Source organism: Platalea leucorodia (genome assembly GCF_965183815.1).
Source record: "Platalea leucorodia genome assembly, chromosome: 8".
In the NCBI taxonomy this organism is placed as follows: Eukaryota; Metazoa; Chordata; class Aves; order Pelecaniformes; family Threskiornithidae; genus Platalea; species Platalea leucorodia.
In genome coordinates, this window is record NC_138830.1 from 37,755,084 (window position 1) to 37,781,089 (window position 26,006).

Here is a 26,006-nt window from a genome sequence, read left to right on the forward strand (position 1 = left end):
GGCCACATGAAGATCATTGTTGTTTTCCTTAACAGAGCAAACAGACAAAAGTAAAATGTAGGTTATATGAAAGCACAGGAGTCTTAGAAGTCCTTCCACCTGTCTGATCAATACTAAGAGGTGTAATTGCTCTGGCGTTCCCCAGAGGTGGTCCACCAGCGAGTTTGTGTTAAGTGAACTGAGAGACCTGTACCCCCTTGGCAGCAGTCACTTCACAGCATGGATCCTTCTTGTTTATTTCAAAACCCAACTGATTAAAAGTAGACTCAGGTCTCATGAACAAAGCATTCTCCCTCTTGTCTCTCTTCTCCTCATTACACTTTTCTTTTTCCTCCCAGTGACCTGGGGGTTGCTTTCTCAAAAAGGCTGGACAAATTCGAAAGCCAGGGCTAAGGTTCTTCGGAGCACAGGAAATGTCTAGTCTTGCCCTCTTCCTCTGCTCTAAGCTTTATATTCTCCCACAGACTCCTATGCAATCCGAAGACAAAACTTACGTCACTACTGGATTGACTTGTCACTGCACACAGATTTCTCGCTTAAGGAGTATTTTAGTCAAAAATCTACAGAACTAGTTTGAGTTGATATTCCATAGTAAAATACACAAACTGTTCTCTAGAGCTTTTTTCTGACAACTGCATAATGCATTAAAAGGGGATCCTTTTACTTTCAAGGCCGGCTTTCAAACACAGACAAGAAATAGCATTATCAACTATTAATTCATGTTTAAACTCCATGTGAAGGCTACCATATATGAAACGAAGGCCAAGATACCCATCACCGGCGCCAGCTTTTTCAAATGTGAAGCAAAATCGAATTTTGCTCCCTTGGGGACAAGACGTTGAGAGGCAGGCGTCCCCCGGGCTTTATGGACCTGCCGCCACCGAGGTGTCGGTCCGGGCTGCTGGGAGGGGGTGGCACACCCCACTGCCTCCATTAGTGGGACAAAACAATGGTGCGAGCCCGGCTCCCAGGCCCCTGCCTGAGCAGCAGGGCCACAGTTCATCTGCCCTGGCAGTCTGCTGCCTTAGCAACTGTCTGCTTTGCATATAGCTAGAAATACCCTTGGCTCCAGCCAGCATTCAAATTTCCCCAGCGTCGTATTTTACCCTGCGCTCCCCCTGAGTCTTTTGTGCAGCCATGTTTCCTGTCTCCCTTGGGCTTGCTCCGTGTGCCACGTTATTTCTGAGGGTTTCATGCAGCCAGAGAAGAGAGTGAGCATGAGAGAAGCCACCCCGCTGCCACCGCAAACGCAGGAAGCGGGGGCAGCTGCCGCCTCTGAAGTTAACGATAACTTGCATAAAAATAAAGCCTGTCGTCAGCTTGTTGTTGGTTAGCCGAAGGCCGGGGTGTAACAGTCTGCTGGAGCCGTAAGAATTTTTAATTGTCGCGCTCTGCCCCTTCACAGCCTAGCAGGGCTCCCGGTTTTTCTGCCAGCGCCTCACTTGCTGATGTTTTCCCGCCCGGCCCCTCCTGGGGTTTCGCGGCCACCTGGGCCCCGCAGCAAGCGCGCAGGACCCCCTCACCCCGGCAGCCGCCGGCGGAACCGCCGCTTCCCGCGATGCGGCCTGCGGCGGCCGCCCGGCCCCCGCCCCGGGGATCGCCCCCCGCCCCGGGGGTCATCGGCCCCCGCCCCGGCGATCATCGGCCCCCGCCCCGGCGATCATCGGCCCCCGCCCCGGCGATCGCCCCCCTCCCTTGCGCGCGGCGCGCCAGCGCCCTCCCCGCATCGCTCCTGCCCAGCAATGGCGGCGGGGGGGGGGGGGGGCTGCCGGAGGCGGCCCGGGGCACGGTGGAGGGAAATTTCCTCCCCGAGGCGGCCCGGCAAGGGAGGGCCTCGGGCGGAGGGCGCGGAGGGGGCCCGCCCCTCCCCGCCCCGCGGCTCCCGCCGCCTCCGGGCCCGGCTCCTGTCACGATGACTGCGGGAGGAAGGCTCCCCCTTCCCCGCGCCGCCTCGCCGCCTCCGGCCCCTCCTCCGCGCCCCCGCTGCTGAGCGCGCCCGCCCGGCGGAGCGACCCCCTCCCCCGCGCCCGGCCCTCGCTGCGGGGCGGCCCCGGCCTGCCCGCCCGTCGGCCCCGGGGGCGGCGGCCGCCGCGCCGCCCCGGCGCTCGGAGGGGAATGGGTGGAGTTGAGGAGCGCGGTTTCCTGAGAGGAAGTGACCGCACGGGGCAGGAATGCGCCGCCGGCTCCGCGCCGCGTCCCGCCTGCCTCGCTGCGGTGCCGCGGGGAGCCCTCGCCGCCCCGCCAGCCATGCCGCACTTCACCGTGGTGCCGGTGGAGGACAAGCACCGCGCCGAGTATGACAGCGTAGAAGGGCTCAGCTGGGTGGACTACCGGGAGCCGGCCGCGGCGCCCGCCGCTGGCGACTCCTACGACACCGTCAGCTCCGACGGTGAGCGGGCACGGCCGGGGCGGGGGGGCGGCGGTGCCGGCCGCTCCCGGGGGGGGCCCGGGGCGAGCCTGGCTCCGCCGCTCCGCTCCCGCCGGCCGCGGCAGACAAAGGCGGGGGCGGCGGCAGCGGCTCTGGGGGGGCGCCGCGCCCGCGGGAGGAGCCCCCGCGGGGTCCGGCGGGGCGGGCGGCGGCTCCGCTGCTGCCAGGGCCGGGACGCGCCGCCGTGGCGAGGCCCGCGGGGAGCCCGGCCCGGCGGATGAGCGCTGCCGCCGACCGTCAGCGCCTGCGGCCCGGGGCGGGCGGCGGCAGCGCGGCTGCGGCGGTGCCCGCGGGGTGCGGGGGCCGGGGCGCCCTCCCGCCGCGCAGCCCAGCCCAGCCGAGCCGAGCCGAGCCGGGCACCCTCGGGGATCCGCCCCGGGGATTCCCTCCGCTCCGCAGCCACTTGTTGATAGCGGGGAGCGGGGCCGGCGCAGGGGGCCGGGTGTTATCGTTGCTGCCACAAATTGCAGCCTCCAGAGGTGATAGGAGTACGTGGAGATGCGCTCGGATACTTCCAGTGCTCCGCTCCCAAAATAAACGGGTGAGAGAAAATTCGGTTAAATTAGCCGAATCTCAGGTGGCTGCTTTTCTTGCTTATGTCATCCTAAAAAATGCGCCTGCCCAGCTAGGTCTGTCTCTCTCAAACTGGGCCCTTGAATACTACAGCATGTGTATTGTGTCTGTGTGGCTTTCACAACTGCTCCTGCTAGGCAGAGCTGCTTTTTGTTAGCGGTTAATTTATTCCAATTACAGAAGAGGATCACGTAAGTAGGAGGGGATTTTGGGGGTTGAGAAGTACATTTTTTCATCAGGCAGCTAGTAACAGTGCTCAGCCTGTCTCGGTGTTTTGCTGTGACTTTTAGGTATAAGTCAATTTAAACACAGTAAGCGTTTCTAGTGAGAAAATGAAGGACGCTTAGATTTGGAGAGTAGAGTAGTTCCATTAAAATGTTGTTTTAGCTCTTTGTGGGATCTGTTTCTTTTTTCTTTCTTGGTTATGTTTAGTTCTGTAACCTTTAGGAAGAGGATCTTCCCATGGGCTCAGCTGGTGAAGCTGACTTGCCCTCTGTGAATCATGCCTGCCTCTAGGCAACAAAAGAAAAATCAGTAAACACCTGACCTGTTCTTCCTTGCCCGTGCAGTCAAACTTTTCGAATGCAAATGCTATTGGATGTACAGTAATCCCTGAAGGGAGCCTGCACTGCTCAGGCCTGTGCTCAAGGAAGAGAAAAAGGTCATTTTGGTGAATGATACTCAGCTATCGTGAGATCAAGGTCCAGTTCCTGCCTTGTCACCTTGTTCAGTTCTCTGTGAATCTCTGCTTCAGTCTCCGATATGTGGCATTCTTTTCTTTTTTTTTTCTTGGCATAGTTTTTAAAGGAATTTTAGATTTCATATGTCAAGTAGCTTATATAGGCCTGATGTCCATTATGTCAGCTGCTTCCCAGTTCTAGCGTGGGCATTTTGGAATGATGAAAGGTAGATGCCTGTTATCACAGACAATTTGAGGCTCTAGCCCTAAAGGCTGTACACGGCCTTGACTTCATTTTGTAAAAAAGGTCTGTTTTACTCCCGGGTTACTTAACATACAGTTCATGTGCATGAAAGTAACAGGTGTTTTTCACCCATCTCAGCAGGTTGAGGTGGAAACCTCGTGGAGTACTTTTTCCAGTAGCTAGCTTTGGCCACGGGTTGGTAAGTGTGACTTGTGGAAGCTACTGCCATGCTGGATAAAGGAAGGTCAACTCAAACTGCCTGTCGTTTGGCTGTGAGGTTGCCTGTAGGATGTGTGCAAACAACACGCTTCAAGATACTCAGCTGCCCGTCACAGTCTATCAGTAGTTGGCAAGCTGTGATCTCTTAAGCACTGCTATTCTGACTGCAGCACAGAACCATGCTGGTGGAAGTTAGCTAAGTCTCTTTATTTTGAAATCGATAAATATCTAGTACCATCTCTATTAATGTACGGTAGTTAGTTCTGTTTCTGTTTGAACTATAACTGCCTTCTATTTTTTAATTTACTTTCACAGTAATTAAGTGTTGTTTCATATCCTCAGGGTGTATGTATAAAGATATGCTGTCTTGCCTACCTGTACTGACAAGCATGTTCTTCCCCACTACGCTTTTCTGTCTCTTCCTGGGATTCTTGGGTTTATGGCTCTATAGAGGGGAATCTGAACTCCCTTGTGTTACTCCTTTGGTTTTTGGTGCTTCTTTCTACATCCTACGCAGAGTACCGTAGCCTCTCATAACGTTGTTTCCCTCATAATGCTCTCTGTGTATAGCTGGTCTGTAACAGCGTGCAAAGTAGTGGTTCTGTTGTCCAGTGCTCCTTGCACAATCTCTTAGGCTGTTGCTTATGATTCTGACAGATTCTTATTTCACTCTGACCTTTTCACTCCAACCTTTATTTGTCATAGCCTTGTTTTTGAATGTTTTTTCTGAATTTTGCTTTATTTAGGGCATCAAGTGATACGGTGTCATCTAAACACTACAGATGTGAAGCCATTCTGCAGTAGAATTTCTTGTCAACCATTTCCGCAAGAAGACATTAGTCAGTGTGCAATAATTTAGCCTTCTCAGAGAGCTCCAGTGCTTGCTTGTGAATAAAATCAGCCTTTTTTTTCTAAGCAGGTTCCACCAACTGCCACTGCTTGTAATAGATTTTGACATCTTCCATTTAGAAAAAGAAGTACAAAGAATTATCCTGTGATCCTATGACAAACATGTGAGCCCTGCTTTATGGATTGGCAGGGATGAGAAACGGGAATTTGGCATCTCTTCAGTCTTTGAAATAATGCCAGCATGTTAGGTTAGGTACACAGGGCAAGAAGAGGGACAGTGGGGCCTGAATAGTGTTTGAAAAAACCAAATAAGCTTTGCTTTAATAGGAATCTCAGCTCCACAGTGATTGTGCACCCTGTTAACTGAAGTGCGGCAATGTCATGTGTCCTGTGGGAAGTTATTTATCTTCCTGTGACTTTTGTCTGTGGAAATGAGACACTAATCAGCTTGGTGTCACTAACCAGCTTTGGTCAGCTGCCACCCTTGGGTTTTGCCAATGAATTGCTCTGCTTATGTTCCAGTTACCATGTGGCTTCTTTTCAGCCCAGAGTTTTCTAACTAGACTTGAGACCTTTTCCTCATGCTTACAGTATCGGTATGTACAGTGCCCTTGTGCAGCAACAGATCATGCTGGTCACTTGCAATAAGCTATTTTGGAGAAGACGGCTAAAGAAAGTTCTGGTGTGATGGCAGTGCACTTCTACTTTAAGCCTCTTCCTGGTTCACTGCTTTTTAATATGTGGTAACTTACTACTAAAGGTTTTAAGTCTTTTGTAAGACTTAAAACAAAGCTCATGTAAAATATGTCTGAAGATACCTTCAATGAGGATACATAAATAATTCAAAAATTCCTTTTCAAAGCACTTAATTCTTATACGTAGGTGTTTTGGCAAAATCCAGAGATAAGATAACATTAGTCATATAATGGATTAGATACTACAGCTAATAGGAGTGACAGAAACATGTGTCCAAATATATTTTGGGTTATCTTATATTCAAGAACTTCTGCTAGCAGCAGTGGGGTAAACGGTGCTGTTACAGTAGTCGTAGCAGAATATTTTTGCGTGACCTCTGTAGCATGTGCATCTTCAGCATTTTTCAGGTTGCCTCAAAACTGCAGGAAGAAGTCATGGAGGGGGGAGCCTGGGGAGGAGTTGAGGCAGCAGCTCTGAATTGTTTGCGAGGAAAGAAAGTAAGCTGAGATTAGAAATACACTGATGTCAGTGAACTGTCTCTTCTGGTGATTTGTTTACTGTTGTCTTGCTGAAAATGGCATGGAGGCTGCATCTTCTTCCATTTAGTTGCAGTTTGATGAGGAAGGGTTTTTTTCTGTTCTGCTAAGCTTGGCATCTGTTTTCCCTCTCTCTGAAGTTTAACATGTAAATTTGGAGATATGAAAGGTGTCCTGTGAGTGCTAACTATGTCAATATTTGTTCCTGTTTCATAAAGGATACTTGTAAGATACTTGTAGGACGCACAACAATGGTTATAATTTGAAATGCAGGTCCTGAAAGGGGTCTTAGCAGCAGGGTCATCCTTGTGAAGTCTTCTTTTCTCTTCTCTCCTTCTGTTTGTGCAGTCGGCAATTAGCAGCGTACTGATAGCAGTGCCAAACTCCAGAATACTTTTTTCAACAGTACAGGTGGATAGATAAGTGGACTTTTGCTTCAGATAAGGAAAGATAAGAGTGTGGTATGTGAAAAATGAGAGTGGAGAAGTGCTTTGTGACATGATTACTTGGGTGGGTGAAGGAGATGGTGTATACTTTCTTCGTAGCCTGTAAGCAAAGGAATTTCTCCAAGCAGCTCATTTTAGTAGAGGCCATGGTGGATACCTCAAGTTTCTTTTAGAATGTTGTAAGGTTTAATTCATCTATAAAAATGCTTGTCTAGAAAGAGAAACAAGTTCATGCTACTGCATAAACTGTTACTTTTGCTAAGCATGTCTCTCATACCTCTTCTAATTTGTGCAGTGATTAAGACAGAGCTGGAGAGGCTGCAGCTGTCCGGTACCAAAGGGATCTTGGTGCCAACTGCTGGTGGCCAGCAGACTTAGCTAAAGATAGAAAAACATGGGCCTTTTTGTGGGTTCTCTGGTATTCCGGTTATTTGGAAAAGCTCGGGGAAGGATCTTTGTGATATGTCTAAGTGATTTGAAAGCAACTCCCGTAAATGTGTATGTCTGGGTCTGTGTGTTGCAAAAAACTAAGAGAAGATTAAAAAAACCCAAAACCCAAACAACCCTCTGTTGATCTCTTGTAGCTGCTGATTTTTTGTATTTTGAAGAACACCTGTTTTAGAAGGCTAAGCAATTGCACATGAAAAGACATGATTTTCCATCTAATTCTACCTGCAAATGCTTGTTCCTTTGACTTGCTAAGCACCCATTTCAAACTTGAGTTGAGACTAAGTCTGGGGATTTTTTTACATGCCGAGGCTATATCTTTTATCCAATCTCTGCACTTTTCTAAAGAAATTAAAATAAATTTTGGGGTTTCTTGTATTGTGTTTGTAGTACATATCTATCTCATGTATAAAATTGATCTGTGTGTGTTATTCAATTTCCCCTTGCAAATTTCTTCAAGTGTTTCACTTCTTTAAAGAAAATAGTGACATTTCCTTTCTTTTCCCCACTGCAGCAAAAGTAAAGAATATGTTTTTGCATCATCTTCGATGTAAAGTTTAAATTTGCCTTTTGCTCTAAAGTTATGTGTAGAATGGAGATTAAGGTACTCTGCAGCCTCATTGACTAGGAAGCGTAGCCAAACATAATAAATGCCATTCACTGAGGTTAAAGAACAGCAACATCTTTGAGGAAAATCAAACTTAGTGATCACTGCTTTCTTTTTAAGCGCATATAGTAGAATGGGGGACACCCAGTGCTACAGGGAGAGAAAAGCTGCATTTGGCGAGTTTCCCCTTCCAAGACCAAGTTAAAGATTTACACCTGTTCTTGACTATGATGTAACAAATAATTTAATGTGCAGACTGATTTATATTACAGAAAAATTGCTATTATCACCAGTATCTGGGAGCAAGATTTATTTGATCAAAGGGTTTGTCTTCAACCTGTTGGTTCAGTTTTTCTTTAAATACTTTGATCTGTGACCTGAACTATGGAGGAAAAAAAATGCACTATTTTAAGGCATGGTCTAAAGCCTATTGGAATTGCATTTCAGGCATGTTTCCATTGTCTTCAGTAACCTTTGAATTGGAAATTTTGAATCTCTTAATTGTACCAAGCTGATTTTTATTCTCACAGATAAGAAAGTTTTAGTATTTTTTGTTGCCTGATTTAGATTTACTCTTTCTTAATAATGAATTTTCAATAAGCATCTGTTTAAATGATGCCAAGTGATCCCTTAGGAATGAGTAGTACCATTCTTGTTCTTTCAGTTGAGCTGCTTTGGATGGTTTCTTTCAGTATACTTGGATTTTGTCATGCGTGGAGAACTGTGCATCTTTCACTGTGGCTGCTGTAGTGAATGCTGAGCAAACAATATCTTCTTTATAAGCAAGCAAAATAATGAAATACCAGACACAAAAAATATTAGTCTTTAAGCAAAATCAAATACTTGACATGCATTTAATACGGTCTGTCTTTAAATATAAAAAGTCTACATGACCAGGAAAAATACAGCTCTTACAATGCATGTAGGGTAAACTTCTCTGGATTTTGGATATGACAGCGTTTTGTCTACTGTTATGCAGTACAGGTCCCCTTTCTTCTGCCATCCTCTGCACACATATCTGGAGGTTATTTTGTAGGCTGTCTACTGCCTATTTGTCCTTAGCTACTCTAATTTTAAACATTGTTTCCCGAGTCTCAAACTGTCACTTCTGAACCATAAAAAGTTACTGGAGTTAAAGGAGTAGCATTTTTTCCTAATAGGTCATGTAATAGGGCTTTAGATTTTGTGGTAGGTATTAGGTTTGGCCTGGAAAAGAAGACTGTTTACTTTCAAGCAGTCTTGATTCATGTCTGAGCAACAGAGGCATAGGTTAGAACAGTTCTGGGAATACATGTTTTTCAAAATTTTTGTTGCTATTAAAGGTACTTGGTGGAATTTTTTCTTAATCATCTTTTGATCTTCATTCTGCTCTGTAGGACAGAGAGGTGGAGTTTAATGTGCAGAATAAAATGCTAATTACCCAAAAAGAGCTTTGACTCAATTAGCTTATGGATGAATGGGGAAGGTTGATAACTTGGCAGTTTTGCCAAGTTAGCTATGCTTTGCTGACTGGAGGCAGCCTAAGACTTGTCAGAAACTTAAATGAAATGGCATTTTGCTGAGCAGAAGATGAGAGGCCAGTGCCAGGCTGGGCTGGGCAGCTGGGGCAAGGGGCGAGGGAGGAGGTTGCTGGTACTGGTGAGGGGACGGCCATCCGACCTTTGTACTGGTGGTCACTGTGCTCTGCCGGGAAACGGGGAAGCTCCTTTGCTTAGGGCACGGCTTAGCAGCATTTCCAAAGGTATTCAGATTCTGGGTTTGCCTGATGTCCACTGGAAGTTTGTCACACAGGTCCATCCCCTTGAATCCAGAATGCTTAATTTGCCCCCTTCTCCCTGCTCCAGCCGAGTGACCTGCATTGTCCTAGAAGCCTGCCTCTTTCATTGATTGACACGTGGTCTATAATATAATTAGGATGTAATCCATTGATTACTTTGAAAATTGGAATGAAAGCTGTAAGCTGATGTTGGAAGCTGGCTTGCAGGGAACTGTAGCAGAGATTGTATAACAAGATCCTGGGAGAGGAGAGATGACGCAGAGCTCTGTGTTTAGGGCAGAGGCATGCTATACTATGTATAGGTTCAAGCTAATTATGCCTGAACAAAACTGTATGTGTTTTTTTTCTACGATCTAATTGCCAACCTTCATTTTCATCTCCTACCAGTAGCCAGCAATTTCTTGTGTTCATCTGAGGGATTCAGAACATCATTCAGTCATTGCAAATAACTCCTTATTGTGAAGCAGGTTAGATCATCCAAACTTTTGCCTTTGACTTCCATGTCAAAGGGGAAAAAAGGATTTTTATGGTGTGCCATTAGAAGCTACCCATTTGCTGAGTTAGAGTAACTCCTAAGGAGGGCAAACTTGTTGAGACTTGCTCTTACATACCTTAAATTGCTGATTGCTGCAGTAAAACACAATTTTTATGCCCTGGAGTATAATTGTTTTTCATAAAATTATCTATAGCGATGCTACTTTATGTTATGACCCTGTCTCTGCTTGCAAGCTGAGCAGCCTGGAGCTTAGTTACTGTGTGCAAAGTCCACCTCTGGATTTCCATGTAGGAGGTCAGATCTGAGTCAGGACTCAGAGTAATTCAAGAACATGGTGTAGCTGCTGCTGGCTGTGATGGAGGACAGCACATTGCTGTTTCTCCTCTGCTTTCTGCCTTTGCATTCAGGAGCTTTGCCTTCCTGATCCACTTCTAAATAATATAACTGACATCACTTTTACTACTGCTTGCTATAGTATATATTTATATCCAGAGCTGACACAAAGGACGGAAGTAGAGGTTCTTTAATAGTCTTATAGGTCTGATTTAAAAACCTACTGCTCCTGAATATTTTTGGCTTTCTCTCACTAAGGTTTTCACTGTCCAGTCTGTGATTTTACAATATGAAGTGTTCAGCAGCAATACCACTTGTCTGTCTCCCCCCAACAGGATCCCTTCCTTTCCCTTGGTTTGTATTTGTGTTCTGCACCGTGTACTGGGACATGATCTCCAGGGCACAGCTGTTTTTAGAGCATCACAAGCCAACCCTTGCCAACCTTATCCAAATTCACTTCCCACGTGGATATAACTTACATCTTGGCTACTTTGCCTAAGGAGACGCAAACCATTCACTTTTGATGTGGCTGTATGTTCCAGAGAATGGGGTGGCAATGTCTGGGATTAATTTCAGGGACATTGCAGCCAAACATATAAAGGGAAGTATAGTTGAGCTATGTTTGGTAAATCCCAATACTATGTGACCAGACAGTGAGATGATTATCTGCCTTGTGTTAAGATGTGTTTTAGCATACATGCAGGGAGCTCTAAAGCTAACTCAGGGCAACACACCGAGAATAATTTAATTGCAATATTTTGCCTTTGCCCTTTTAAGACACTGTATTCTGGACTTTGTGGTAGAAACATATGTATAGCAGGAGTGGTTCAGTTCACTCACCATTCTAGGTCCCGAGTTTCTTCTGACTTAGATTCTGTTGCATGTGCTTGATTTAATTCCTGACTGGTGGAGCAGAAGACCAAGTGATCTAATGTCGCCCATTGCTCCTTGAAGAGTTTCTGCAAGCTAATGTGCTGTACTCATTTTGCCCTGATGCTCTTGCAAACTGATGAACTTTTTGTAAAAATGATGATAATAGCCACTGTGGCGTCTGCAGATACCTGACTTTGTCTTGGTCTGTGCTATGTGCTGCACAGTGTGAAATATTTTGTGCTATTTTGGAAGACCTGTGAGCTCTTTATAAACGTGTGTTTGAATATAAGTATTTTACAAGTACTGTGGTTTGTTGCTTACCATGTGTAATGTCAGGGCGCTCTCCACCCTCTAAAACGTTCAGTGGGATGGAGTGACTTCCTTTGCTTGGAGAAGTCTCATGCTGACTTGTACTTTCTTTAAGTATTATGACCGGAGTGACAGTGAGTTTTGGCTGTTTGTAGCATTTCACACTGAAAGGTCAGCTCTTCATCCTTGGAGCATATACAAGCTTAGCTCTTTTTTATCTGTCTTTTTTCTTTTTCTTTCTTCTCTATTTTCCTTAGTTAAAAAAAATCTCTCACATGCTTTGTTTTCACATGGAACAAAGTACTTCTCAAATGTAAGAAAAATCTCATGTTCAGCACTTTCTATATGAGTTAACTGAAAACTTAAAACATTCAGGGCTTCACAATAAGCTGTAACCAATTACAGATGTCTTTCTACTGTCTTCTAGGAACGAATAGTAGGTGTCTGTTAATGTGCATTGTATAGTATGTAATGCATAGAATGTACATACATTGAAATTTTCAAAGTAATTAAACCTCCTTTTTCTGTTATTTTCTGTATATCTGGAGATATTTAGCACCCTGTCTTGTATCTACTCTATTTCCACTTGTTCCCTGTAGGGAGTTTTTTGAGCTGGTGGCGATATTGACTTAATGGTCACTGTTCCCATCTGCTTGTTCTCACTCTATGGTTTGTGCCTGTACAATTCTTTCTTTGGCACATGTTGAGCTAGAGAAGGGAGCAGGTATGTCTGAAATTGTGGTGTGTGTTGTAGGGGGTTTTTTTGTAGGAGTTTGGATTTTCTGTTGTTGTTGTTCTCTTATCTTTCTTACCGCCTAGCCATGGTCAGCTGAACAGGTATAGGGCTGAAAACAATTTTCCATATTTGGTATCGAAGAGAAAGGTGAATTGAACATTGCATGGAATCTGCATGCTGGTCTCGTAGAGGTATGCTGATGTCTCTTAGAAAAAGTGAGAACGTTTTACAGCAAGGTAAGAGGCTTTTCCTAAGGCAGGGAAAATGCTAGAATGCTTCTCCCTATATTTTGATACAGGGTGTGCTGTATCTGAGGTGCCTTCATGCATGTGAAGGGACGGAGTTTCAGGGAGGATAGTCGTGAGAAATGATTTGGAGTCGTTCCACATGAAAGAACCTCTGAAGTGGATTACAGTGAGGTACAAAGCTTGTTTTTATAGTGTGTTTTTCAGCTGGCAATGACAAGTTATATTATGAAAGCTCCTAAGTGATGTGAGTTCCTAATTCCAATTTCTCAAAAGTGACTTGGCATCTTTAATTACATAGGCATTCTTGGTGATGGCACCTACTGTATAACATAGATAAGTCTCAGCGTGGTGTGTGCTGGTATCCGGAGGACCTCCTTATGAATGAGCAGAATGGAGTGGGTTCTGGTAATTATGAACTGCTTAGAATCATTAAGTTGGTATTTACTTATGTGTCTTATATAAACCTCCATTTCATCATGCTGATGCTTTTTTTTTTTTTGGTCATCTTGCATATGATTCATCCATTAATGGGTAATCATAGTAAAAAGTATTGAAGATGGAAAGAAATACATCACTGTTTTCACTTGAAAGCTGAAATGCCTGGAGGGCTAACGTCACAGAGCTATACTTTTCGTGGCATTAGCAGGTTTAAAACGCTGTCTGATTCCACACTCAGCAAGCAGCAGAGTTGTGGCACACACTTTCCTGAATAAGTGTGCAAACAGCTGGCAATGTGCCTCTTAAATGTGGCTGGGTTTGGATTTCACAAATAGCATTTTCAGTAAGATCCTGACATTTGTATATTTTCTCAGTGTTGAAAGGATTATAATGCCAGGATTATATCGGTGTCGGCTTAGCTTTCTGTAAGAAACCCTTTTGCTTCCTGAAGGAGATCAGTCCCATTCAACACTGCAGCCAGCAGTCAGTTTGTCAGAGGAGGCAGAAAAAAGTTCTTTTGGGAATACAATATTATTCAACTTGTCCGATCCTCAGGACTTCACAAAGAAGGCATTTACTAAAGCATGTACTAAGAGCAGAAAGAAGAATAATGGTAAACCAAATTACTGAAAATGGCAAAGAGCTGTTGCTAACGGGTAAGTACTTCATGTTGATATTAATACCTACAAAGGATTATAGCGTTCTGAAACTATCAGTGTATCTTAACTAAAGAATAAAATCATTGTGCTTTCTGAAACACAGGATTATTAAATTGCTAAATTCTTTGAGTTGTGTAGTGTCAGTAAACTCAATTGGTAAAGCTGTTCTCTAATCTGGTTTTGCAAAGTACAGTAGAAGTTTGATAGTAACTTCACACATGTTTATCTAGGGATGAATCAAAGATCTGTGCTTAATCGTACACTGAATTCTGTACTCTGGTGCAGCCTAACCGTTGCGTAGGTTGTTGTCTGGGAAAGCTTTGGCTCTTTCTTTCATGCAGAACACAAACAAATGCAGCCTTCAGAACTCTGAACTGTTTCAGAGGAACTAATATATTATCAACAACAGAGCTTTTTAATTTACGTTTTGGTAAAAGTGTGCTTTTTTTGTGTCACTTTTGTAGATGCCAAAGCTGTTGCTGATTATAAATATGTACATGGCATCTGCGGTGTAGTGTGTAATGAATTTTAAGAAGCACACCTTTACTTGTTGGGTGAAATTCGGTAAACTCAAAACTTTAATGACAGTGTCAATTTAACAGTGAAGCAAATGATGTTACGTATTAGTCTTAAAATGGCGAATGAACATGCTATATTCTTAAAATACCCATGAATGGCAATAGTTTGGCCTTAAGCTGCAGTTTCTGATGGAAGCATGTGTCTGGGTCTGGCATGTGAGAGTTCAGTGTCGTCAGTGTAACTTATAGTTTGAGCCTGTTTGAAGTACAGAGGATCTCTTTGCTCCTTAAAAGCTACCCAGGTAAAGATCTGTCCTTTCATTCTGCTACTCTTTCCTCTCATACAGCCTTATTGTTGCATGGGTTGTTATCTAGTGCAACTTTGGCCTTTATTTTAACAAAATACTGGGTCAGTCTGGAATTTACAGCTCATGCTTTCTGCCACCTTCAGTGAAAAAGACCTGGTAGCCCAAGGTCGTAAGCGAACTGGCATTAAGAGATTTCAGTTAGTTATTTCATTACCAATGCCTAGTTTGTAGTGTGAATTGAGTTTTATCTAACTAGATGCAATGTTATTTATTTCCTGTTTCTCCTATTTCTGATATAAATATACTCCTGATAAAAAAAAAGAACAAAAAACAAAAGAAAACCTAAAACACCCCACCACCACCCACAAGAACTTAGTAAAGTTTTCAAAATATTTTGAGAACTTTTTTTTCTGAGCTTGAAATGTTACTCTCAGTCTTTTGCCACTGCAAAATAATGAAATTCTCATTTTCAGTTTTGAAAAATCTGAAAGTTAAATCTTAAATCATGAATTTCTGTTTTTGCATGAAAGAAGTGCTTTGGATAATATTGACTATTTTGTAGCTAAAGTGAAAATAAGTATTGCTCATTATCAGTTTGTGATGTCAGCTGCCTGTTCTGCTGCCATAAATGGGTTTGTAGTCAGAGTTTTCATTTTAGAAATGCTTCATGTTTCTGGCTAGCTGTGTGTGTTGTCCATGGAGGAACAAACATTTCTAATAGGCTCTCTTTTTTTAATTATTATTATTTTAAAATAAGATCTCTACTTTGGACTGTTACTGACATTGGATTAGGATTTTTACGAAGCAGTTGAAAGGGAGTCATTTAAGAAAAGAAGCAATATCTGATTTCTGTTTATGAAATTTATAGGTAATGATCTCTGCCAAATTATAATTGTAAATTGAATAATTTGTTATAGTCTCCTGAATGAACCAAGAAAGAGGTTTCATAACACTCCTGAGAATGAATAAGAGTTTCGTTTAGCCCAGCCACATGTGAGGAGCCACATAAATAAAGTATATAAGCAGATTTCAGAATGTATTTGAAATGAAATTTTCATCTACATGTTTCTTCGGTTATCTTCATATGACAGTCTCTTGATACACTTCAGCAATACTCTTGAATGCTTTGCTGCTGAAATGTGGAGATATTGGTGTTCTTTAGCTACTAGGAAAGGCCAGGAAACTTGTTTAGGGTTTTCTGTTCTTCAACAATACTCAGTTCTGCAAAACGTCACTGCTGGTGGAGGATGAGTAGAACACTATCTGAACATAGCACAGCCTTTCGGAGGGAACCAAGTTTTATCTCACAATACAAGTGCTTGGGAAAGTAATATCATTGTTAACATCTGGAAAATGCTTTCTCAAGAACTGTGTTCAAACAGTTTCTTTTGTAGAAGCAAACAAACCAAAACCCCAAAGTGTAATAAAAATGGACATGGACAGCTTTTTACATTAAAACTTTATCCTTAAGGCTGTGAACAAATGTCTTCAAAAATAATGTTGTGACTAATAAAATTACCTGATTATGCAAGGAGGAAATATTCTACCTGAACATAATTTCTGTTTGCAGCAATCCCATTGTTTTTTTTACTGTAGAATACCTGTCTTGGGTGTATTCATTTGCTTCTAGGTCTTATGAGAACAGTAAGTGTAGCAAACCTATTTTGTTTTTGTGGTCAAAAAATCAAACTGAATTCTGGCCTAATTACCAGTAGTGTAGAAATTTGCAGAAGATCTTGACGCATGAAAATCTGGAAAAGCATAAATAAACTGGAACAGAACTGACTTGCTTTCCAAAGTGGGATAAATTTTGCATACCTTAAACCATCTATAAATGAGGCTTTTATTTAAGTTAGGTTCTCTTTAGAGGTAGTTTGCAGCATGCCAAGATGCGTGTACACAAGAGGCACTCCAGGGATGGGCTGTTTGAGCCTTCTCTTTCTGAGTAAAAAGCGAGCCTCCATGATGAGTTGGATATAACTGTCTGCTGTTTAGATAGCTGAAATTAGATTAAAAGAAGTCCACACCAACTGCTTGGGTATCATCAACTCTAATTTCTAATCTTAGATTCCAGTGTTATTTGTAAATGGAATATTAAAAATACGAGTGATTTTTTTTTTATTAAAAAAAGTCTAAGATTCAGTAATGTTCTTTGTGCATGAAAATGGTTCAGTTTGTGTCCCTAGCTGGCTTTGTGGCCAGTGATGCTTGTAAAATAGTGTCTGAACAACAGAAAAAAATGGTGTTAGCTGCTATTCAATATGTATTTCATTACTTTTTTTTTTTTTACTGTGGCGTACACAAAGGAGTCTGTACATACATGGTACAATTACAAGTGAGATATTAGCTCTTGTGCTGTTCTAGAAATTAACTTATGTTGAGGGGAGGAGTGTTGGGCTGTCCTTTGAGCTGGTTTTCTAGTAAATATCTGCTGTTTGTCAGTTACAAAGAGGTAAATAAACCAATGGGTTTCTTTTTGTCAAGCCTAGCATTTCAGTTCTAACTCTGATTTGTACTCTAATTCACGCTAAAATTCTTTGAAGAAATTTAGCCCCTCAGTTAAGGTTTAGCTCCTGATATTTCAGGCAGGAAGGATTATGGCAACTCTGCATGCCATTGTCACAGGTCGTAGCCATATCTGGAGCTTTGTCCAGCTTGCCTGCCTAGCAAAGCATGTCTGAGAGTCTGTGCGTTGCTCTTGAGATACCCTGAGCGTTGTGTATGTGCCTCTACCAACTTGCATTTATTAGCTCAGATACATGCATGTAAAAGCACAGCGGCATAAGTTTGTTATCAAAGTTCAGCCCTCTTGGGAATATATATATATATATATTTAATGTTTTAAGCCTTACTGCAGCTTAATTAGCATTACTATATTTTTCACTTCTCCTGTTATCTGTGCTGGCTAGACTAAAGCTAGTCAGACTGTGTCCATCCGTGCCCTCAGCATGCCTTAACTTGTCAGGTAGATAGAGCCTCCATAACAGCTAGGTGAGTGTCTCTGAGTTAGTCATGTCTAAAATGAAAGATCTGAAGTTGTTCTAAGATTAATTTCCACTTATTGAACTGAACAATGATGAAGTAGGGGAGTGGTGCTTTTCTTTAAGGGAGTTCAAAAACTGACAATAGAGGAGAATAAAACCTCGACAGGTAGAGTCATGCAGCCGTTCCTGCCACGTTCTCACAGGGATGATTATTCTTTTAGTAGTCTGGCTGAGTAGACTTCATCACTGTGAAGCTTCCTGGTCTTTCTTTACGATAGTCTCTCTGTGCCCAATTGTTCAGCTTTCATTTATCCTCACTAATCTGTCTTTCTTGTAGTTACTTTCATGTATGTGTTTTGTCTAGTTCTTTTTAAATTCTGGTTTTCATCCCTCGCTTACTAAAGAAAACAGAATGGCTTGCACGAAAGACTTGCACTCAGCGTGCTCAAGCAGTGAAACTGTTTGTCTCTGGCCTAATGCCCTTCCAGAAGGAAAGCAGTAACGTGAATGTTGTCCTCTGTGTTCTTAATATCTCTCTCTCCCTCCCTCTCTCTCTCTCTCTCCCTCTCTCTCTCTCTCTCTCTCTCTCTCTCTCTCTCTCTAATAAAGACAGCATAAACCTTTTGGAGAAGAACAAAATAAAACCAGTCAGTAGAATATCTGCTACAGTTTTGCCACAGTGTTTTTTCTTGGCAATGAGATAAAAGTTAGGCAAAAGTTTGGACATCCATTTATTGCTTTTATTCTGTCTCCTGCGTTTGTGTGTTTGCGTGTATGGGAGTATGCACACTTAGGATTTTTAGGTTTTGTTCCATGGACCATCTTTGGTCCATCTTCCGGAACTCAGGTGATCCACATGATGATGAACCTTGTTGTACAGACCTGTGTCCATACCTGAGTAGGGGAGCTCTAAAAACTTCAGAGAACTATGGTAGAGATGTTTAGATAAACTGTATAATTGTAGTGGTGGCTGCAAATAGAATTATTTGGTTTAGAAGAGAACTGGTAGCATTCAGAAATAAAATGCCTTAATTATTGAAAGATAACGAAGACTGAGAAGCAATGAAACAAGTGAAGAGGAAACCTACTTGGAATATAGCTTCCCTGCCTCAAAAATTGAGATTAATTAGGGACTAAGACAAATAAATTATTCTCTGTTGCAGACTATATAGCTCCCTCTTTAAGAAATGTTCCTTGCAAAACAGTCTTGCATGATGAAAGCTAACACCACATAGCCACTGTCCAAGACCAAAGACTTGGTAACTAAGAATGTTGAAAACTGTACGCATTTCACAAGATGGTGCTTGCCCAGGAGACTTCATGCTTCAGAATGTAAACTGTCCTCATGTGAAGCTGGGGCAAGAATTCCCCGGAGTAGCTTTCCGAGGTCATCTCTGCTCTCTTCCAAAACTGATGGAGATAACAAGCTCTTCTCATGCAAGTAAGTGTCTTTGAAGCTGCTGGTACTGCTCATTGGCAGACGGACTATACTAGACAAATTTTTTATCGCAGAACATATTATATACTGTGCTGCAGTCTGTTCTGTTCTGTTTTGTCAAGTTACATTTGTGATTCTTGTTGAGGAAATGGTCATCTGCCATAGGTTTTACTCATGGAACTGGAAACGGAATGCGGAAAGAGAGAAAATGAGATGAACACTTTGATATGTCTGAAAAGTAGAGATTGCACCAAACATGCAACTGTGGGGAAGGTGATTTTGGCTATCATTTAATTAGCTGTATTTGACTTAGCAATGCAGTACTCTTCTTGGATTGGCACGTATCTCTGCAGCACCCAGTTGTACATATTGGTGAAATTAAAATAGGATGTTATTGTAAAGAACTTGAATATAAACTTACACTCCTTTGCTTCCTGTTGAAAGTGTACAGTGTTTGAGAGGGGGTTTAATGTTTCATTGGATCAGTAGAATCATGCAGTTTCAAAGTTCACTTTTATTTTTGCATTGTCCACAGTAATTCGTAATCTGTATATACAGTGTTGTGAATGTGGTAAAAAGCCATCTGTATTTCTCTATCATCTGAACTTTTCCATCGGGAGAAAAATGTGCCCTAGCAATTGCAAAAACAGTACTCTATTTCCAATCAGTAATTCTACTGATTTTTTTCTATTGCAGTTTGCTTTGTTTGGGCTTCCTGTGTGCAGGAAGATCTATAAGGCAAGCACACCAAGGACCCAGATTCAGAGGGAAAGTCTAATGGGAAGGAATCGGGTGATGCTTGAAAATGCAAATGGAGAATCGGGGGGCGGGGGAGCTGGAAGCTCTTTTTGAGAGAGATTGCTTCTGAAGAGACCAATTGTGAAAAATTAACTGGAGGTAAAATGAAGATGCATCTAAAAAATAATGCCTGTTAACTTGAAGATCCATGTTAAGTCAATGGTCTTTGTCAGGCTCAGAGAGATGGTATGAAGTAATCTTTCTTAACTAAGGATAGGTTATACCGATGATGGTAATGAGAGGCTTGGCGTTTTGAAAGAGCAAAACAATTGTCATCTTATATAAAAATCTGAGATTGAATGTATAAGTTATCTTGACAACAGTGTGATTTTATACATAAAAAGGGTGAGAGTTTCTGTAGGCGTTACGAGTACGGGAACGCCCGTTGTACTTTTTTTGAGACAGTGGTAAGCTGCATCTGTAAGGTAAGGTTCCTGATGGGAGAACAAGGGGAACTAAGACAGCAAAGAATTGATTTAAACATCACTCAGTGATTTAAAAAAAAAAAAAAAAGTTTGATTTTTTCCAAACATTCAGTTACCAGAGCTAGTATACAGAAAATGAGAAAACAAACCAAAGTTACTCATGACCTTGCTGTGTTTCGTAAGTGTAGCGATGAGGAGATACTGCACAGACCAAAGTCTTGAAGAACCAAGTAGACTGTATTTCTGTTAATGTTGTCATTATCGTTTGCACCCATGTCCAGTTTAATGAGTAAAACCAATATGGCAGATAACTCTGTTTCCTCAGCAAAAATCGCAAATGTACTTAAACCGCAATAGGACAGAATGGACTGCAGCACAGCTTCCAATACATACTGCAGCAAAATTGGTCTTGTATACGCCTTCTGCCAATATAGACATAACAAATACAGCAAGCGAGTAGATTTTGCAGATTTTTGGTAAACATTTACCTTTGCTGAAGTTGATAAACATTTTATTTTGATGCTGTGTTGCTAAGCTTACTGATATTTTTCTAGCTGTGCAAAAAATTCTACAATGTACAGCAACGTAAACACCTCTCACGTCTAGGTGGGGTCAGGAAATAAGCCTAGCCCGCTTGTGCAAGGCAGCTGCTAATTAACATTTTGGTGTTAGAGCCGGGAGAAAAGCAATAGGCACGTAGACACAGCAGACTGCTGTCTACAAATATTTTTGGTCAGCTAGGTGTTTACTTCCAGAAGCTTAAAAAGACCTCTGTTGTTTGTGAACATTGTTTTGTTCAAAGCACCTGTGAGCAATTTCCAGCAAATTGTACTGCTTTCCATGCATCCCTTCCCCTCAGTAGGAAGAGTACCGAACTTTCTCATAATTTTTTCGCTTATAGCAATTACTTTTGTAACGGTGTGGTACATGCTGATCACTGTATGTAGGGGAGGAGTCTTCTGTTTCCCTGTTATGTTCATTGTGTAAGTTGATTCAGATTTTAGAATGCAGAGATACTTTCACTTCAATTATATTAAAATAATTTAGTGCAGCCTTGTTGAATTGATTACCTTAATCGTTGAAAATAGGCACCAAAAATCCATCTGTTTAATCTCCTGCTTCTTATGTATTCAGTGTACAATGCTTCTTTAACTTGCAGTATTTTCATTTGAGATAATCAGTTTTTTTCTTTCATTTTCAATTTCTTTAGTGGTTACTTTTTTGTAAATAGAAAAAAAAAGTATTCCTTGGATTGATCCTTTCTTAAGGAGATACTCTTGGAAATCTCTTTAGTTTGTATTGGCTGAAAGAGCAGGGAGTGAAGAGTTACAGGCAAAAGAGAGGAATTTTTGTTTGTCAAGCGGAGTGTAATGGGAGCCACAGATCTGAGAACTTCTGAACTGTCTTTTCACTTGTTACAGTTCTATATAAGAAATAGTTTTAAAGGGGAAAATTAGAGAATAAAGGCACAGATAGCATTGTAGTTGTGACCCTACTTGTAAATTTTACTTTGAGGTGACTTTTTTTTCTATTTTAATGAGAATGGAGGAGTAGAAATAGAAATAACTCTATCCTGAGAGTAACACCTGTGATACTGATAACATTGCATAACATCAGATACTAAAAAGAAACAGATTCAATTGACCAAACAAGTTTATGCCCTATGGTTGTTGTCAAGGTTACAAAGTCTGTCTTTCTGCTCTTACCAAAACCTGCTGCTTTTTTCTTTGCAGGTCATGGCAACCATAAAGAAAACAGTCCTTTCCTGAACAGTTCAGAAGCTGGCAAGGGAGGTGATTACTATGACAGAAATCTGGCCTTGTTTGAGGTAATTTCTAACTGTTTTTCATACTTCTAATGTGATTTGCGATCTTCCAAGGTGGGAGGGATCGAGTGCATCATATTAAGTGGAAGACAAAGCATTGCAAAGGTGCAGGCAGTGGGTTGGTACCTAACTCTCGCTGCACGGCAAACCTAAGAGCCATTGGTGTGTTTAGACACGTGTCTACAAAGTAGCAAAATATAATGGTACCAGAGGTGATATGAATAATTTAAATAGTGAAGCTGTGGCACTGTGGGCTAATCAGTGTGGAAAATGAGCATGGACTGATTTACCGTGTTGAGAAGGACCATGTTATTTTGTAAGAGAGTGCCTAAATTCAGGTACTCAAATTAGCCTGGGTATCCTGCGTTACAGCTGCAGTGTATCAGTAATACCAGTTTCTCCCCCACATGCTTTTTCGTGGGTGTATGTCTGTTGTCTGAGGTACCAGTAGGCAGAGACATCCTGTGTGATGAAAAAGCTCCGACGTCATGACCACTCGGGACTGTGAGGCAGAGAGGTATGGCTGTTTCCTTGTGGAAGTAAGGAGGACCAGACTCTCATGCGGGAGGCCAGTTGGAGCCACACCAAGTCCAGCAGAATCCTCCTCCACATCCTCACCTCACTGGCACTGCGTTAACTGCAAATATACCATGGTGTGCTAAGATCAAGTTTCTAAAAAATGTTTTCAGAAGCTCAGGTGCTGGGGAGTGGTGCGGAGAGTCTTTGTATGGCTTTCCAGCTGTGCTTCCGAGTTACAGCTTCACAGCAATACCGGCAACACGCACCCAGTGTTTCCCGTTCTGGGAACTCGGTGTGGGGCAGCCTGAGCTGGCTTTACACCCCGCCAGGTTGGCGCCTGCAGAGTTCAGCTGCGTGGCATAGAGCCTGGACAAGTATAAGTAACTGCTGCTAGATAGGAACTCACCGTGGAAATGCTACAACCACGTTTGCAGGCAGTGTGCTGGAGCTAAAAGACTTTGAAGCGTGCTCCCAGCTGTGGTGTCTCCTCCCTCTAAGGCATGGTCAATCTGTGATCAGCATAAACTCACTTGCAGATTGTGAAGAGTTGGCCAGTGGTGGCATGGCTGTACCGCACCAGGGCTGCAGGCTCTTTCTGTGGTACGGAGGAGGAGGAGGAGCAGGTAGTGTCCCAAAGGCCGTGCTGCTCGACTGAACAGGAAGCATGTGTTGCCTCAGCCTCTTTCTGGAAGGAATCATAATCAAGTTTTTAAAGATGTGAACTGCAGATGAGATCAAGGGAAGGAATAAGGAAAGGGACATTTGGGGTCAGTTTCTGCCATCAGGTACAAAGCACGTACTGCTACTGATCCTCCCAGAAACTGTTCATTTGAAGATACGATAAAACTCCACACAGTGAAATCTTTCGTAATCGTTTTTTATTTCTTGCGTAGAAAGTTTTTTCTCTTTACCATGCATTACTTACTGTGCAATTAGACATGTAAGACATTTTAATTTCAAAGAGAAAGGGGAAGTGAATGATTTTGTTCTGATTTTTTCTTTTTTTTTTTTTTTTTTTTTTTTTTCCCCCCCCTTGAACTTACTTTCAGAAAGAGAAGTTGAATGGGATGAATGTAAATGTGTGAGGCCTCCGTACATGTGGCTTTTGGGATTTTTATCTAGATCCACATAAATTAGATTGCATAGTTTGAAAAATGTAATAAAATTATCAGAGTGCATGCATGCCTACAGTGACTGGAGTTTAATCATTAAATCTCTGATTTATTTGGCAACTTGACCGTTTTGAAAGTATGTCTGTTGATGTAAGCTGACATTAGAGATACATGCAAGTTACACGTCCATTTTCTTGCAGTCCCAAGGCTCAGACGACTTCTTTATTGCTGTAATTCATGTTTTTCAGCACCTAAGGAGAAGGGTGCAGACCTGTTGGTATAGCCTTTTCCTGTCACGTTTGCCCTCCTTTCAGAAAATTAAATCCTCTCATCAGCATTTTGGGCACAATGAAATAGTCTGTCATTCCCTGGATGATTTTCCTGGTGTGTTCCCTGGCAGCCTCGGGCATGCCAAGGAAGGCGTGACCCCAGCCACTCTCCATAAATGCTGTGAATTGCAGAAGTTGACTAGTTGTCTTTTTCCACAGGAAGAACTTGATATACGACCAAAAGTGTCATCTCTGCTTGGCAAGTTGGTCAACTACACAAATCTTACCCAAGGTGTTAAGGAACATGAAGAAGCAGAAAGTACTGATGGCTCAAAGAAGAAAGTATCAAAAGTAAGTAAAGATTCTCTCCGTGGCCAGCTGATGACGGGGATGATTCCCTATGTGATTTTTGGGGAGCTGGACTCCTTTCTGATTTACCTTAATCTCTGTCAGGAGCCATGACAATGTTGCAAAGAAATAATGTAGAACTCTCTAGGTAACCAGATGTTACCAAAGAATTGGGGCAGATGAAGTGGTTAAGCACTGTGCACTACAGTGCAGTTACATTCACTTGGTATGGATTTAGATAGGAGGAGAGGCTTTTAGCAGTGAATCGAATAAACAACAAAACAACACCCCCAGCTTTTTCCTAGTGCTGCTTTAGCTGCCCATCGGTATCTTGACACATCTCTACAAGCCTGGTAGGTATGGCACAAGACTTGCAGGAGACAACACCCTCCTGGAGTGGTGGGTGGAGGTCGGATTGGATACCCTGCGGCAGCTCAAGTGTCATTCTGGTGTTAGGCACTTAGGCAACTGAATTCTGCCCCAAAGGATCTGCATTTAGATGGTTAGCCCATTTGGGCTGGCCTTGTAATAACTAGGTGGGGTTTGATTGTTGGTAGTTAGATTTCTATCAGTTGGGCTATGCTCTAACTTCTCTTCTTAGTGCTCTGGCAGTCAGGTAAGTGTTTCAGTTAGTGCTAAACCCTCAAGTGGTATGGTTGCATTTTATGGCACTTGCAGGCCTGCCAGTTTGCTTGCAAATTTTGTCAAAGGAAAGTTTTCTAAAAACGAAGATAGCACTTGAATTCTGCAGGTTTTATAGTACTGCCCTGAAGTTTGAGCCATTTCAGGAAGAGATGGCAGTGATAATGTTGGAAAACAGCACATTGTTCTCAAAGAGAATGCATGTTACTCCCTGTTGAAAGCCGGATTCTAGCTCCCTTACTCACACTCCAGTTCCTTACTCTGCACAGTTTTACACTGGGGTTAACGAAGTTGTTTAGTCAACGTGAAGCTTAAAATTCGATTTTATCTGAGACCACATGCACTAAAGTGCTGTAATATTGTGGTCAATATGACATCATTGCAAGACTGAGTGAAGGTTGTCTGGGTGCAGTAACTGTGTTCTGGTACTATAAGCTTACATCAAAAAAGTAATTTAAACATTTTAACTGAATTTCTTTTGTGTGGTACTTGGTGTTATGCTAATTGCTGAGTCTGTCCAACGTTTTTACCTTCGCATTACTAATATGAAATGCCAGCTGTATCTCTGTTTTAGCATGCTTTTGGTGGGAATAATATCAGGCATCAGCTGTTAACATGGTGTTATTGCATAATCTAAAATAATTTTCAGCCTCTTCCTATCAAAAGCAGATCGATTGTTACCCTAACAAAGACAGAATGGAGTGGGATACAATAGGTACAGTCCTTACTATTTTGAGGAAGTTCTGATCACTTTTGCTGTTTATTTCCTTATTAATTGCCTGACCAGAATACCAGGGTAAGATGCAATCTGATCTGAAAGCTAGTCACTTACTTCCCTGTTAGAAAAAGAATTGGGAGATTTTGGTGGTGGGTCTGTAGTGTAAAGTTGGTTAAAGCAAATGCAGTACAGCTTCGTAAGGTAAAAATGGGACAGATAACAGGAAACGGAGAAGTTGTTTTAAATCCGTGGTAGAGTAACATGTGAGGTTTGGTGTTAATGTTTCTACATCTAGGTAAGATTTATGTAAACGCTTATTTTCAAAGTGTTTACTGTCATAAAAAAGGACTCTTGTCCTTGTTAAAGCTATGCTTCTATGGTAAAATAGAGTTTGAGCTTAATACCCAGGTTGTTCTGCATTACGCTTTCCCATGTCCCAAAAATGTGTGTTTGCAGACTTCTCAGATGTTTTTTGTAGAATGGGTTGGGTAACCATTCCAAAAGTGACA

At 42.4% G+C, this 26,006-nt stretch overlaps 1 protein-coding gene across 3 annotated transcripts in view; it reads left to right on the forward strand.

The window, feature by feature from the left end:
* Positions 1–2,115: 2,115 nt before the first annotated feature.
* The window catches only part of SLC12A4 (solute carrier family 12 member 4), a gene marked incomplete at its 5' end in the record, with an annotated part of 50,441 nt that continues 26,550 nt past the window's right edge, over positions 2,116–26,006 (forward strand). Inside the window, 5 exons of one of the 3 annotated variants that reach the window (XM_082319663.1) lie at positions 2,812–2,969; positions 4,063–4,123; positions 18,567–18,844; positions 21,798–21,892; positions 24,009–24,140. In XM_082319663.1, coding sequence (XP_082175789.1) covers positions 18,673–18,844; positions 21,798–21,892; positions 24,009–24,140 — 399 coding nt within the window. Of the gene's footprint in view, positions 2,390–2,811; positions 2,970–4,062; positions 4,124–18,566; positions 18,845–21,797; positions 21,893–24,008; positions 24,141–26,006 lie in introns of those variants that run through there. The other 2 variants (XM_082319662.1, XM_082319661.1) reach the window with 2 other exon arrangements.